The 16,144-nt window shown below is 50.7% G+C and overlaps 1 protein-coding gene across 2 annotated transcripts; it reads right to left on the minus strand.

The window, feature by feature from the left end:
• Nucleotides 1-8,452: 8,452 nt before the first annotated feature.
• Nucleotides 8,453-14,879, minus strand: Ltbr (lymphotoxin beta receptor). Of its 2 annotated transcripts, none has more exon segments than NM_001008315.1 (10): nt 8,453-9,329; nt 9,682-9,898; nt 10,843-10,868; nt 11,133-11,243; nt 13,115-13,194; nt 13,340-13,436; nt 13,770-13,928; nt 14,006-14,131; nt 14,395-14,491; nt 14,595-14,879. In NM_001008315.1, coding segments are annotated over 10 exon segments (1,251 nt in total). In that variant the 5' UTR covers nt 14,691-14,879; the 3' UTR covers nt 8,453-9,087.
• Nucleotides 14,880-16,144: the final 1,265 nt, after the last annotated feature.

The raw sequence follows: 16,144 nt of genomic DNA on the forward strand, positions 1-16,144 counted from the left end.
AATGGAACTACGCTGTGTGTTTTCTTCTGTCTTCCTTCTATAAGGGAAGGGGAAAAGGCTTTTTCTTTTAATCTGGCTTTCTAGCTGGGATCCAAAGGTTGAACTTACCTAAGAGGAACAAAACCCTGTGCTTGGTGCAACGGGGCTTTCATCCCAGCACTCGGGAGATGGCGGCTGCAGCATCCAGAGTCTGAGGCCAGCTTGAGCTACAGAGCAATATCATATCTGTATCTGTATCTATATCTATCTACATAGATATAGTTTGTATAATATATATTGCATATATAATGTACATGTGCATTCAAGGGAGGGAAGTAGCAAGAGAGTCTAGGAGTGTCGTGTTGCTCGGTGTTAGAGAACTTACCTAATGTATGTATGTCCCTTGGTTTTGTCCCAGTACCCCTGAAATAAAAATACCACTGTCTCACCCCCACACCCCCAGAAAATTATAATACTAACATTAATAGTGGCTGGAGAGGTGGCCCAGCAGTTAAGAGCACTTACTGTTCTTTTTTATCACACAGATTTGAGTCCCAGCACCCACATGGTGACTCACACACACCTATGACTCCAGGTCCAGGGGGATCCAGTGCCCTCCTCTGACCTGAGGCTACCAAGCATGCACAAGGTGCACAGACATACATGCAAGTAAAATATTCATACACATACATCTTGAACACGCCTCTTTGTATTTTGCAGCACCTTAGATCTAAGTAATAGCCATGATACAGGTTGAGTCAGTGAGTCGGCTCGGCAGGTAAAGGTGCTTGTGCCAAGCCTGAGGACCTGTTTTATCCCTGGGATCTACATGGTGGAAGGAGAGAGCTGACGCCCACAAGCAGTTGGCTGACCTCCACATGTGCACTGTGACACGCACGCAAGACGCTTGCGTAGCCCTTTTCTCTGAGACTGAAACGTTCCATCCTCCAGAGAAGCTCCATAAACCGGAAGTAAACAACTCAAAATGGCTTCTGGATGTCCCTGAAACGCACCAGATCCACTAGTCCTCTCCTTTCCAGCGTAAACAATGAAGCCTGCTGGAAGTCATTCTCATAACCCTCCAACCGGTTGAGCGGCCTGCCTGCAGATGCGCAGTGAGCTCCAGGGTCCCAGCATTGTGGGCTGTCACCTGTGCTGGGATAGGCTTTGGTGATGTCTTTGAGTCATTTCTGCTCCTGTAAGTAACCCCTATAGCATAGGTATGGCCCCTATAGACTCATGTGTTTGAATGCTTGGCCCATAGGAAGTGACGTCATTAGGAGTTGTGCTCTTGTTGGAGGATGTGTGTCATGGTGTGGGCGGGCTTTGACGTCTCCTATGATCAAGCCATGCCCACTGTGGCACACAATCTTCTCCTGCTGCCTGCCTGTGCATCAAGATGTAGAACCCTCAGCCGCTTCTCCAGAACCATGTCATGACTGTCTACGTGCCACCATGTCCTGTCACGATAATGGGCAAAACCTCTGAAGCTGCATGCCAGCCACAATTAAATGTTTTCTTTTATAAGAGTTGCCATGGTCATATCTCTTCACAGCAATAAAACCCTAACTTACAGGGTTTTAATTAACTTAGTATCAACTTAATAACCCTAATCACACCTTTATTTCTTTGAGTAACACCAATAAAACTCATCGGTTCACCAAGTTGGACTTTGGTGATATCTAACTTCTGTGTGTGGTGGGCTTCCTGTCTGAGGTGAGTAGACCTGTGTGTGTTGTGTCTCCCCAAGGAAAAGTCTTGTCACACAACAGACACCCCCCAAACAAACAAATAAATAAATAGTAAAGGTTCATGAAGTAAAACGGGTAGAACTGCAGTGTTGTTCAGTGACAGTTTGTCTAGTGTGTTTGAGGCCCTCAGCATCTCACACACACACACACACACACACACTCACACCATGGTGAGACACACAAACCTATAGTGCCAGCACTCGGGAGGGAAAGGCAAAAGGCATGGCTATACATGTGAATTTAATTTAAGTCCTGTCTAAAAGTAGAAATAAAAAATAATCAATCTGTACCTCACGTGTGAGCAAAGTTGATGCGATTGCTTTCTTCAATGCACAGGATCCTGCTTGGTTCCCAGCATCGCAGTACGTACTTGCTTGCTTGTCTGACGTGTGTGTGTGCTCGTGTGTATGTGTGTGTAGGCTGAGAGTGTAACCTATAGAAGTTGCTTCTCTCTGTAAGGACCAGACTCGTGTTGTCAGTCTTGGTGGCAAGTGCCTTTAGTCACTAAGCTATCTCCCTGTCCCTTAATACACACATTTATTTTTGAAGTAGTGAGAAATAAAATCAAAGGGCCAACGGGATGGCTGGTGCCTGCCAACCTGAGTTCCACGCCTCGAACCCACATAAAGAAGAACAGGGAGGGGACCAACTCCACAGAGTTGTCTGATGACCACCGCATTAGACACCAAGTGCAAAGATAATGATACATAGATAAAATAAATTGTGAATGCTTGAAGGGGTGGCACGCCTTGAATTCTAGCTCCTCGAAGGAGGCCGAGGCAGGAGGATCACAAATTTGAAGCTAATCTGGGCTGTCGAATGACAATATTAAAGATTTTTTAGGGGCTGGGGATTTAGCTCAGTGGTAGAGCGCTTACCTAGGAAGCGCAAGGCCCTGGGTTCGGTCCCCAGCTCCGAAAAAAAGAACCAAAAAAAAAAAAAGATTTTTTAAATCACCATGGTTCTAGGATTGTAACTTAGTGGTAGAATGTTTTTACCATGCACCCTGGATTCCATCATCAGTACCAGATGGAGAGAAAAAGTGGGTGACTCCCTTGGTTACCCTACTTCCCAAATCCAGGAGTCTCCTACAGTATAGGATTCCAACGACCAGGATGACTGAGCAATGGCATGGAGAGAGGCTCAGCCGTGAAGAGCGCTGGCTACTCTTTCAGGGACTCAGTTTGGTCCTCAGCACTCAGGTTGGACAGCTCACAATGGCCAGAAGCTCCAGCTTCAGGGAACCTGTTGCCTGGGGCCTAAGTGGGCACCTGTCCTCATTGCGCATACACACACAGACACATAGCCAACACATAATTTAAAATAATTGAAATGTTGAAAATCTTAAAGAGACGGGAAACTTAGAATGCTTATATGAGGATAGGTTTGCAACCGTCTTTATACTTTTTTTTTTTACATTAAAATTCTTTATTTTTCGAGGAGCTGCACAAATGGTTAAGAGTAACAGAGTGGTGAGGGGTTAAACTCTAAACCATTGGTGAAAGGGACCAGTATGGGTCAGTAGTCCACAATGAGTTCTCAGAACAAAGGAGGGAAGGGACGGGACAACAAGACAGAGAGACTGGGTGGTGTTGGTGCAAGCCTTTAATCCCAGCACTCAGGAAGGGTTGATCTCTGGTCTATGGAGTGAGTTCCCAACAGCCTCTAGAGAGGTGTGTGTGTGTGTGTGTGTGTGTGTGTGTGTGTGTGTGTGTGTGTGTGAGAGAGAGAGAGAGAGAGAGAGAGAGAGAGAGAGAAAAGAAAGGAGAAAAGGGTATTTGTCCCAAAATAGGGGTGGGGAATGGGAAGGGACAAAGGACACCTCTGGATAGAGAGGAGACAGACATTGCACTTAGGAAAATGGCAGTTTATAAAAGGTAAAAGCGTTGGCATTGCTTCTAGGCTCCACCCCACAGTTACCTGGCGACAGCAGGTGTGCCTGACTCACTATAAAAGGGCCTCTGCCCCTCCTTACTCTCTTCCCTCTCTGCCCCTTCTTTCCCCATTCCCCTCCTCCTTCTTTCCATACGTTCATGGCCTCTCTTCTCTCTCTCTCCCTCTCTCTCTCTGTCTCTCTCTCTCTCTCTGTCTCTCTCTCTCTGTCTCTCTGTCTCTCTGCTGTTTCTCTGTCTCTACTCCCTCAACTTCCCTCCTATGCCCCAAATAAACTCTATTCTATACTATACTATATGTGGCTGGCACCTTGGGGGAAGGGATGTCTCAGCCCCGCAGAGGCACCCCCTTCCACCTCGCCATATTGCACCTCTACCAAACATATTCCTGGTTCTTTCTTTCTTTTTATAAAACACAACAAAAGGCGTTGTGTTACCCTGTGTTACGGATAAGGTGTTTAATTTTGATTTGACAGGTTAATTAGGTGAGCCAAAGGGGACTTTTCATTTTTGGACTTTAATACTTTGATAGCTGGACCTTGGTGTTTGGCCTCAGGAGGAGGAGGTGGCCAAATAAGGGACTAGACCTTGGGGGTGAGCTTTAGGAATGTGATGTAAGAAGTGAGGCAGAGGGAGTGGGGGAGGAGGGCAAGGCCTGCCAGAGCCAGGTTTGCCAAGCTCAGGCTGACTACAGAGTCCTTGGAATGGTCACCAGCCTTTCAGCCTCTGACTTCATTCGGTCTACTGCACTGGAAAAAAGTTTAGTGGCTCCTTGTGGTTCCCCGGGTGAGGTTCCAACTTTACAAACTTTTTACAAACTATAAGTTCAACTGAACAACCTGCTTCCTGTTTACCTCTCCTGCTTCCGCTCCCTGGAACCAAGCTCTTTGGCACCAGGCAAATCATTCCTTCCATCTCAGGGCCTCTGCGCAGACCGCTTACGCATCTTCCCGGCTCTCCACTGGGGTAACCCTTCACTGTTCCTCAGGAAGCATTTCCTGTCCTTCCAACCTGGACCAGACCCCAGTTCCGTGCTTTTTAGCGCTCATCACTCTCTAATTAGTACATAAACTCCAGGAAGTTCTCAGCCAAGTTTGTTAAGATGCTGTTGTTTTATCTGAAAACGACCGCTACACAGAAAATACTTCTTTAATGTTTCCCAACTGTGAACTTTGAAAGCGTGGCTCAGATTCATCTAACAAACCACCAGCCAAGTCCACAAAATGAGAGCTGGGCGCCAGCGGATCAGCACATCCTGTTGACTCATTCTGCCGGGTCCATCCCAGATCATCCACTTTCCCCATCTTCCAGCTGCAGGAGCTCTACCCAGTCTCTCCACTTAGATCTCTAATCTCTGTCGGTCTGATTTGCACGGTCTGATTTGCACGGAACGGTTAGGTGTACGCACTTCCTTAAAATAGTCAAATCACCACATCTATTTAAATTCCCACTGAACAAGAAAAAGCTTAGAGCGAGGGATGTTCGTGGTGGAACCAGCGTGTGAGCGAGGTATGATGTTACGTGCGTGCTTACATTTTTTTTTTTTTTTTCCCGGAGCTGGGGACCGAACCCAGGGCCTTGCGCTTCCTAGGTAAGCGCTCTACCACTGAGCTAAATCCCCAGCCCCACATTTTTTAAAAAAACTATTTTTATTTGTGTATGTGCCTGAGTGCTTGCTTCTCTGTGTGTGTGCTGTGTGCGTGCAAGTGGAGTCCAATCCACTAGAGCAAGAGCTACAGGCAGTTGTGAGCTGACTGACGGAGGTGTTGGGAATTAACTCTGGGTCTTCTGTAAGAGTGGCAAGAAGTGTTCTTAGCACCTCTGGACCCCAAAGCAGATACTTTTTGTTTGTGGTTTTGGTTTATCATGTTCTTGTTGTTGTCTTGTTATTTGTTTTAGTTAGGGGTTCTATCGCTGTGCTAAAACATTATGACCTTATATCAGCTTGCAGCTCATAAATCCATCACGGAGGGAAGCCGGGCAGGAACTCAGGGCAGGAACATAGAGGCAGGATCTGAAGCAGAGGCCAGGGTGGAGGGCTGCTATGCTGGCTTCTTCCCATGGCTTGTGCAGCCTGCTTCATTATGCTCCGCAGGACCACCTGCCCAAGGGTAGCACTGCCCACAGTAGGCTGGGCCCTGCCACATCGATCACTCATTAAGACAATACCCCACAGACTTGCCTCCTGACCAATCTTATGGAAACATTTTCTTGACTAAGATTCCCTTTCCCCAGGCCTGTCCAGGTTTGTGCCAATGATAAGACGAAGCAACACACTGTGGTTGTGGTGGGTTTTCTAGTTATTTACTTAACATGGGATTTTTGTAGTCCGTGATGGCTTGGAGCTAACTAGCTGGCCTTGAACTCGAGGTGGTCCTCTTCTGTCTGCCTCCTGAATGCTGGAAATACTGGCCTGTGTCATTGGACCTGGCAATTTGTAAAATGGCATTACACAACCCACTGCTTTGTGTGCAAGCTAAAAGAACAGGTCAAAAAAGTTTAAAAAGAGAATGTGCCAAAAAATATTGCCCAAAATTAAGACTGAAATAGAAGTGTGCAGTGCTGTTTTACGTTCTCCTGGAAGGTCCAGACAATGCTTTTAGGCAGTAAAGCTACTAGAAGGCTAAAAACTCAGCAGTAGAAGCCAGGTAAGCAACCTAGCAGTTGGGAGGTAGAGGCTGCAGGATCAGGACATCAGGGTCATCCTTCTCTACATACCGAGTTCAAGGCCAGCCTGGAGTAAGATACACGAGGCCCAATCAATCAATCAATCAATAAACAGCAGAGATAGATTTCATATTACTTAGAGGTGATAATCTCAGAGGACTAACTAGAAATCATTATAGATGATAAAAGAATTAACGAGTAGTTGAGTTAAAAATATGAGATGCCCTCAGCTAGACATGGTGTTGGACATCTTTAATCCAAGCTCTCTGGAAGAAGGCCAGGTAGATCTCCACAAGTTCAAGGGGGCAGCTTGGTCCACATAGGAGTTCTAGGCCAGCCAGGGCTACGTAGTGAGATCTTGTCTCTTAAAAGTCAAGACAAGGGGTTGGGGATTTAGCTCAGTGGTAGAGCGCTTGCCTAGCAAGTACAAGGCCCTGGGTTCGGTTCCCAGCTCTGAAAAAAAGAAAAAAAAAGTCAAGACAAAACAAAACAAAAGAATAAACTGAATGGTCTGATTGTACAGCACCTGATAAACACCTAGGAATCGACTTGACAAGTAAAGGGGAGAAAACATTGAGGTGCTATTGTTAGACACAAACAGTAAAAGTGTCAACACACGGATGTGCTGCCAATATGTGGATGAGCGACGTTTTTGACAGGAAGAGCCAACACCAGGAAGATGTCAGCCTTTCCGAACTAGTCTGTATACTCAATGCAGACAAGACAGGAGCTTGCTTGGGACTAGCACAGTGCAGGCAGGCTTAATGCTCAGTTTGAACAGTGTCAACAGGGCTGTGCCTGAAGAGCATTTCTTGTCCCCACCCTCCCTCCACCTCCGTGAGCGTGAGCGTGAGCGTGCATGTGTGTGTGCATGCGTGCGTGTGTGCGCACGCACGCACACATGAGCATGTGATTAGAGAGCACCTTTCAGGAATCAGTTCTCTACTTTTGGCGAATGGGCTCTGCAGATGAGACCTGGTCATGAGGCGTGGCATCCCGCTCTTACCTGCTGAGCTTCCTGATGTCCCTGGAGCACCGTTTCGCTGAACTTCCCTGCGTCCTCCTTTATTTTGTTGAGCAGAATGTAGTAATTAAAGAAAAAAAGCCTAAGCGCATTGGAATGATTATTAATGACTCCCGCTCTTTGGCTCTAGCGTGAGAGAGAGAAGATTTGTATTTGTGAAGATGCAGTCCACTATCACTTTGTGCAGGAGAAGTTGGATCTGATTTTCACAGTCAGCCTTAAATAACCCATCCACTCAGTTGGCCCAGCAGACTCCGGGGTATGTGTTTTCCTGCCATACCGTAATCTTGATGAAGGCCAGCTACCAAGCTCCTAACACTTGGAGCCTTTTATGGCAGGAACGGTCAGCACGGAGCAATCCTTCAAGCTCTGGTTGCCTCTGCTGGCCAGTATGGCGGATACATGTGTGAGCAGCGGACATTTACTGAGGAAGGGACAAGAGAGATTCCCCTCAACCCCCACTGAGACAGGGTATCACTGTGCACCGACGGTGTAACCTTGGCTGCACTGGAACTCACTCTATAGACCAAGCTGGCCTCAAACTCAGATCTGCCTGCCTCTGCCCCCCAACTGCTGGCATCAAAGGCCTGTGCCACAATCACCCAGCTGGGGCAAGAGACATATAAAGACTCAGTTGTTTGTTTTTAGGTAAAGATAGAATAAGACAACACACACACACAGTCATGGCTGCTCCTTCTGACTTGAAAGGATGAGGCCAGCCTAGGTTTCTCCTCACCAGTACCATGGAAGTTGGCCTCTCATATAGCAGGTGCTGAGCACCCACTACTCCTCCCAGACAAGCCTGCTTTCCATCGCACAGGGCAGTGGGATGTTTGGGGATGCCCTGAGACAGACAGTGCCTGTGGAAGAAGAGACATTGATGCTGGGTTAACTGGCTTGAACAGATGACTTCTGTCCGTGCCTCTGTCTTGGGCGGACTGAGTCGGTGTGTAGTGTAGGCGTGTAGAGCGCTTCCTGGCAAGCGCTCAGCCTTTGCTGCTTCACTGGGATGCTGTCTGAATGGAACCTGGGGACCCTCCCGGGAGCGCCCGTGACGGGTTATAGTCTCCTGCTTTCAACTTCGCCTTTGGCTTCGTCCTAATGGTCTTGTGTGTTTCCATATAAAACCTGAGAAAATAAAGGATCTCCATCTTGTCTTTATTTGCATGTGGTTACAATTCATAAATACACTTGTACTCTTTCTCCCGTTCCCAAACTGTCCTCCACATGTGGTAATGCTACTGAAGCCCCCCTGCCCTTCTCACTGTCCTCTCTCCCCCAGGAGCAAGGGAGGGGTGCTCCTCCATGCGACATCATGTTCACCCAGGGTCTATCTTGGTCCACGCAGTACAAGCCCTCAAGGCCTCTGAAGGTTGGGGATGAGCACCACAAAGCCTTGCAAGGTCCCCGGATGTCCTTGAAAGTGACCCTGGGCCCAGCTCCCTCCTCTGCCATGTTTAGGGCTCAGAGAGGCATGGTGGGGTCACAAGCCTTGCCTGTGTCTGAGGCCTCTGGGAGCTGGTGGGTCTGCAACAAGGTCTCAGGCTTGCTCAGGCGGTCGTCAGGGGCCTGGGCGGGCACGGTGCCCCGCTAGTGTCTCTCTGAAGAGGTGTCTGAGGCCAAGTCCCTTAGGGCTCTGTATCTCAGAGCCCAGCCAAACTCTGTGAGTCCTGGTGGGTAGAGCAGCCTCAGGAAGAAGGTGCTGGACCCTCTCTCCTCCTTGCCTTTCCCAGATGCCATCAGGCATGGGTGGCTAATAGGTCCCTTGGCCCCGTCAGAGGTCTTGGCACCCTAGTGTCTCTGTCTCAGCCAGATGCCAAGCTTTGCCATCCTCCTGGTAGGGTGTAGACAGCTCAGAGGGGCCAGGCGCTCCCTCTTCGGGAGTCGGGTATGGAGGCTCAGGGGGAGCTGGAGGGTCTCCAGGGCCCCGTGTTCCCCCCAGCACTGGCCCATTGTATATGTAGATATTGCCGGTGACAGTCACAGAGCCTCCGGTCACGTGAATGCCATTCGCACCTGTGGGAGGGAAGGTGGAATGAGAGGATGCTTCCAGAACTCTCTCCTTTCCTCCCAGCCCTCCTCCCATTGGTTACTCCTTTCTTGGAGCCAGGGTTTCACATGGCCCAGGCTGGGTAGTGGAGGATTGCTCTGAATGTTTTCAGTGCTGGGATTACAGATGTGCCTGTGCCCGTGCTATAGGTTCCATACATTCTGAACACACTCCTCTGCTTCACTCACACTCTTCCCTTCTGTCGTGCCTCTGTACCTTTTTATCCCGCCTGGACTTTATTCCTTCTCCCCGCCAACCCAGCCGCCATCCCTTCCTTCCTCCCCCTACTCCTGTCCTGCTATGGTCTGCCCAGCTCACCGTGGGCCACCTGGCCATGTTCCCCAGGCTCAGCCTCCAGCTCCCTGGCCTGGATCAGGGGACTCTGCTGCTGTAGCACCACTTCCTCCAAGGAGGGGGCCGTTGGGGGTCCAGCAGGGGCTGGGGACAAGTCTCCAGACATGGGTAGGAGTGGCTCTGCCAGGTCACGGAAATGTGGGTTGGCTCTTGGAGGCTGGCAGGGGGGAGATTCTTCTCCCTGTAGAAGAGGCATAGAGAGAGAACCACTCAACGTCAAAGGGCCCTAGACTCCATCACACCTTCTGTTACCCCTTGTATTTTGGCTCCTCGTTGTCTGTCTTTGTGCCTCACCATGCTTCTTGCCTCAGGGCCTTTGTATCTCCTGCTCCTCCAATTCCTAGATCATTTTCTTCTCCGGTTAGCTTCCTCATTTCGTCAACTCACCGCTCAAATAATCAGTGTATCAAAGAGGCCCTGTCCACTCTGTCTAAAAGAATGTACCCAATCCTTTGCTGTCACTCTCCATCCATCACATTTTTTATTACGGTTGCTATGGTTACTACCTGGCGCGCGTGAGCGCGTGTGTGTGCGTGTGTGCGTGTGTGTGTGTGTGTGTGTGTGTGTGTGTGTGTGTGTGTATTTACTGTTGTGGTAGTTTTGTTTTGTTTGATGCAGGCTCTTACTCTAGTCCAGGCTACCCTGAATTTCACTAAATAGCCCAGGCTAGCCACAAACTCATGGTGAGCCTTCTGTCTCAGCCTCCCAAGTCCTTGGGTTACAGGACTGAGCCACCACCCTGGATACCCCACCCCCATCCCCACTCCATGGCACTGGCAATAGAGTCCAGATAAGTGCTTGCTAAAGGCTCTAACATCCCCGGCCTTTGCTGTGTATTCTTTTTTTTTTTTTCTTCTTCTTTTCTTCTTTTTTTCTTTTTTCTTTTTTTCGGAGCTGGGGACCAAACCCAGGGCCTTGCGCTTGCTAGGCAAGCGCTCTACCACTGAGCTAAATCCCCAACCCCGTGTATTCTTGTCTCACTCATGTGCAAACTCCAGGACGGGAGGTGCCTAGAATGGTGACTGGAACGTGGCACAACCAATCAGTGGAATGAATGGAAGCTAAGTCTGTCCTCCCTGACCTCACAGCCCCACCCCTCCTGGATGGCTTCTTTCACTCCTTTACCTCTGGATGCCTCTTGAGCAGAGTACCTGAAATGAAAACCAGAATGTCTTGAAAGGCCTGCGGTTCCCAATCTCCCACCTTCTATCCCAACACCATGTGCTGCCACCGCCAACCCTGTGTGTCCCAGAGGAGGATGCTATTGTTACCCTTACCCCTAGCATCAGAATGAGGACTAGGAGAGAGAATGGTGTCCAGTACCCAGAGTCTTTTGAGCGAGGGTTCGCCCTTAAATCTCCCTCCTGTCAACCACCACCTGCATGCGGGGACAGGGGGTGGAGACTCCTTCTTACCCAGCTTTCTGCAGAGGGAAGGGTGCCTCATCCAGGCACAGGCCAGGACAGTGGTGAAAAGCAGAAAGAAGACCAGCGACAGCAGGATGGCTAGTAGCAGCATTGTTCCTGCTAGGAGAGCAGACAAGAGTGATGGCACCAAAGGACAAGGGGAGGAGCTTCTCCCAGAAGTCAGATAGCCCGTTCCCTCTTCTGAAGCCATTTCCCTTGGGCTGTGGAGAAAGGGCTAAGGCTGGTCTTGGGAAGGATCTTTTGACCACACAAGAGACTGTCCTGAGTGGTGGTGACTAGACCTCTCGTAGTCAGTGGGTGAGGGATGTTCAGAAGCTGGTTTTCAAGGCTGGAAGTAGGTGAAAGGCAGGGGGACGGGGAGCTGGTGCTTGGGCCCTATGGGGAGAGCCCCATTTCTGTGACCTAGCTATCTTACAGAAGGGCCACTGGACCTGAGATTGCCTCTCTGTGCCTGTGAGAACTTCAGAGAGTAGGAATTGACTTGCTCATGACAAGGGCATACAAAGGAAAGAGGCAGAGAGATGGGATTTTGGTTCCCCAAGCTTGACCCTGGTGATTCAACCACAGCTATGGCCTAAGGAAGTACAGAATACAAGGCACGGAGAGAAACTGGACCAGGCACCTGGACACCCAGGTCCCTGTCTTTAAGTCAGTTCACCTATTCGAGCATCAGTCTGTTGTACATAAAACAAGCAGGCTAACAGACTTTAAAATCCTAGCTCTGAAATGCCAATGATATTTGATGCATGGTTGATTCTGGATGCATAGCTGAAAGTCTCTGAGACAGCATGGGAAAATACTTATGACACACTGTTAACTAGTATATACTAGTTATATATATTCTATATGACTAGAAATGCATAGGGAATATATTGGAAGGGATAGACCAAAAGAGTAAGAGGGAAGGGCTCTACGCTCAGAGGGGAAATTTTAGCTAAATTTCCATTCTCCCCTTCTCTCCTCCCTCTCTCAGAGACAGGGTCTCATTCAGCCCAGCCTCTGAGTCCTGGCTACAACCTCCCAAATGCAGGGACGACAGGCATGTGCTGTCACACCTGGTATGAATTTTTAAAACACGTTATAGCATGTGTACCTTATACATGGGCCCTGAGTAAGGAAGACCTAGATACAGAGAATAATAACATGATTTACACACACACACACACACACACACACACACACACACACACACACACACTCACTCATTTAACATCTTGGTTTTCTCTCCCTGTCATTGAGGATGAATAATCCCACTTTAGTGGGATTGCTGACGGGCTCAGAGCTGTTCTCAGTACATGAGGCTATAATTATAAAAGTCTGGCCATTCAAAAATGTTACTACATTCTGCCAATTAGTAACGATTATAGTCATCAGAAACAACCTATAGTCAACCACCAGGCTGGGAAAGTAGTGGGTTTCCTCAAAGACAGAAACCAAGAAACAAGAAAACCTAGAAAGAGTCCAACCGGGGAGCACGCCTCCAACGGACGTGTGTAACTGAACAGTGAGGCATTCCTTTAATTAGTGAAGAAATGCTATCATGGAAACACATCCAAACATAATGACGAAGCCAGTTAGAAGTGTCACAGCACAGGAGTGTTTCCTGGCACGGTATGTGTCTAGGATGTTCTAATCCCCAGGCCCTCGGTGGAGACAGTCTCACTCTGTAGCCCAGGCTGGCCTCAAACTCTCGAGTCCTCTGCCTCAGCCTTCTAAGTGCTGGGGACACCTTGCTTTCCAAGTTTTTTTTCTTTTGGTGGTACTTGGGTTCAAACTCAGGGTCTTGTGGATCCCAAGCAAGCATTCTACCACTGAACTGCACGCTACCTCCTTCCAGTTCCTTCAGAAGAAATGTTTCTTACTTTGTCTAACTCTGGGAAGAAAGATGCACATCTCCCTGTTTCCCCAGATAAGGGAGGTTGAGGCATTTTCCCAGACCCTGCCTTGGGTCCCTCTGCCCAGCGTCTTACCTGCCTCGGGTGGATTTTTACAGATGGTGTCAGAGTACGAGGTACCTGAAGCTGCCTCCACCAGGCCCTGGCTCTCACACCTGTGCAGGAAACAAGGCTGTGAGTCTTTCCCGCTCCCCTGGGCGTCCAGCTCCAGGAGCCCATGGTCAGGGAAGGGCCAGGTGAGGGCCTGAAGTCAAGGGCGCACCTTGGGCTGGGGGCATTAACAGGAAGGGGCCCTCTCACCTGGTGTGGGGTTGACAGCGGGCTCTGGGGGAGGACGTGTTCTGGAAGTGTCCTGGCTTACAGGGGACACAGTTGACTTCAGTATCCATAATTTCATCTGGCCAAAGAAAGGCAGGCCAGTCAGGGCGAGTGGGTAAGAGTGAGGCTAGCTGTGGGCTTCCTTTATGTCTCCTCTTTGCCCACCATTCTGTTCTGTAGCTGTTACCTTCCCCAAGCTTGGCTTTGTAGCCGTTTTAGCCCAAGCTTCCCCAGTGCTCCTCACGGCAGTTGACATCTTGGCAGACCCCCTCCCGGGAGCCTTCTCCAAAGAATGATAGGTTCTTTATGCCAAAGAGAATGCCAGTGGGGAGAGGCACTATGCCCACAGTCCCGTGCTCCTCGCCCTTGACACCCAACCTCCCTTCACCGGCTGCCTTCAGTGACCTCTGACCTGTGACCTCAGCTTCTGTGCCAGGCCGGCAGAGTACAAGCCGCTCCTCCTCACAGTGCACACACTCATTGTCCAAATACACGCAGGACATCCCCGGCTTGCAGCGGCACTCGGGTTTCCGATCGCTGGTGCAGGGGGCAATCTCCTCGAAGCCCAGCACTGTTGGGGAGAGGGAAGAGTCAGAGAGGGTATGGCCTTGCCAGCAGTATCCATCATCCAGGCGCACCCCCTCTCACCAGAGTCACAGGGGCGGCACAGCTGGCAGGAGAAGAGATGGTTCCAGTGTTCGTTGTAGGAATTATGGAGGCAAGTCTTGCAAACCGTGTCTTGGCTGGGGCTGCAGACAGCATGGACAAACTTGCCTGTGAGGCGAAGGGGGGAAGAGGGGTATCAGGAGACAAGGAGGCTATCCCTGCCTCCGTTGCTTGCTGCATGCTACAGAGCCTCTCCTCGGTCTCTTTGTCCCCATCCTGCCTTCACGGCTGTGTGGCTACCTCTTCAAATCTCAGTGTCCGTGTGACAATGCTAATGCGTCTCGGTCTCTCGTTCCTAGCCAGTTTTACCGGTGTTGGCATCACTCTGGCTCACCTCTACCACCCAAGCGTCCTGGGGCCACTGTTCTCACCTGGGGGACAGCGGGAGCAGCAGACTTGATGCAGAGGCTCGTAGTATTCCTTGTCCGGGTCCCAGCAAGTTTGGTTTTCTATGCGATATGGGGGCACCTTCCAGGGGAGGCGGAGACAGAGAAGAATGAGGCAGGGTCAGCTCTGGAGGGCAGAAGGGCTAGAGAGAAACCTGGCCCGTTCCACCTAGTCCCTCCCTCACCAGCTGGGGCTGAGAGGCCACCAGGAGCCCGCAGAATCCCAGCAGGAGTGGTCCCCAGACCAGGCCGCAGGGAGAGGAGGCCCCAGGCAGGCGCATGGCGGCCTTTCGGGTCGGCTGACCAGACCGGGTGGAGGCCTAGGAGGAAGGTGGGAAGCCCGGACGTCCTGAGCAGCGTTGGCCACGACTTCCCAAGCCTGGTGGCTGGGCCGACGTGCCCCCGGGGGCCGGGAGCGGCCGGGCCTGGCCTCCAGGGCTCCAGCGCCGGGCTCAGGAAGTGGGAGTGGAGAGAGCTGGCCGGGGGCGGGGGCAGGGAGCTCTGGGAGCAGAGGCCGGCCTGTCGCAATCGAGACGGGGGAAGAGGAACAGGCTTGGCCGCCTCGACGCAGGGCGGGAGGGGGTGGCCGGGAAAGCACGTGAGAGCTGCAGGCCCGGAACCCGGTCTCCACCTTTCTTCGGAGGCCTGGCCCTCTGAGGGGCTGCGGATTAGGACCGCCTGCTGGCGGAAAGGGGGCTGCAGAGTCAGAGGCTGGCCATCATTCAGGCTGACCTCCAAGAACCTGAGGCAGAGCTGACCTGGGTGACCTGACATGGATGTTGAGGCAGAACAGTGGACAGTTGGGTGCCAGATTTGCAAAGCAGAGGCACCAGGGATTGACAGTGCACCCAGCCGAGACACCCAGAGGTGGTTAGCAGATGCAGCGCCTGGCCAGACTCCTCACTTGGCAGAGACTGAGGGCCTGCTCCATTCTGTGACTCTTTAAAACGAAGCTGCCATGGTAACAAGCCCACCCACACCATACACCACGGTGCACACAACGAGACATTGGAGAGACTTCAGCTGGCCCTGAATCTGTCCTGTCCTCTGGAGACATCCCTTTCTGCCCCAGACTGTGTGTGTGTGTGTGTGTGTGTGTGTGTGTGTGTGTGTGTGTGTGTGTGTGTGTGTGAACCCAGGTCCTGGTGAGTGGGGACCTCTGGGCTGGGGCTGGGTAGCCTAGTTCCAGCTTGTGTGCACATAAGCCAGTGCAGGTACCTTACTTTCTAGAGACGACCTGCCCAGGGTGTCAGGCAGAGAACTGTTTGGTTCCAAGGTTGTTCAGCCTGGTGAGCCTTTTCCTCCTGTCATTAATAGCCCAGAGCTGCTGGACGTGTGTGACACCCCTCTTTCCCACTTCCACTGGTTGCCACCCCCAACCCCTTTCACCGAACCCCCTCTCCAAATTTCAATTCAGAAGGCAGCCATGGAGCCCCCAAGGAAGCCTAATGTCTGCCCCGTGCTCCCTACTAGGCTATGGGCCGGCCCATGGCCTGGTTTGGATGTTTAGTCTTGGCTCACAGAGTTTAGCATGATCTGGCTTATGCCACATGCCAGGTACATATTCACGGAGTAAATGAAGGCTGTCCACACCACTCAAGCCACTCGGGTAGAACATAACTGCAACTGCAGCCCAGATCTGATTTTCAGATCCCAGCCCATGTCAGCATCTGTCCTTGTGACTCGGGGGAGTCTCCTTTGGAATGAGGGGAAGTCTCCTCTTGCAATAGCTCAC

Source organism: Rattus norvegicus, chromosome 4, assembly GCF_021556685.1.
Source record: "Rattus norvegicus strain SHRSP/BbbUtx chromosome 4, alternate assembly SHRSP_T2T, whole genome shotgun sequence".
Taxonomy (NCBI): domain Eukaryota; kingdom Metazoa; phylum Chordata; class Mammalia; order Rodentia; family Muridae; genus Rattus; species Rattus norvegicus.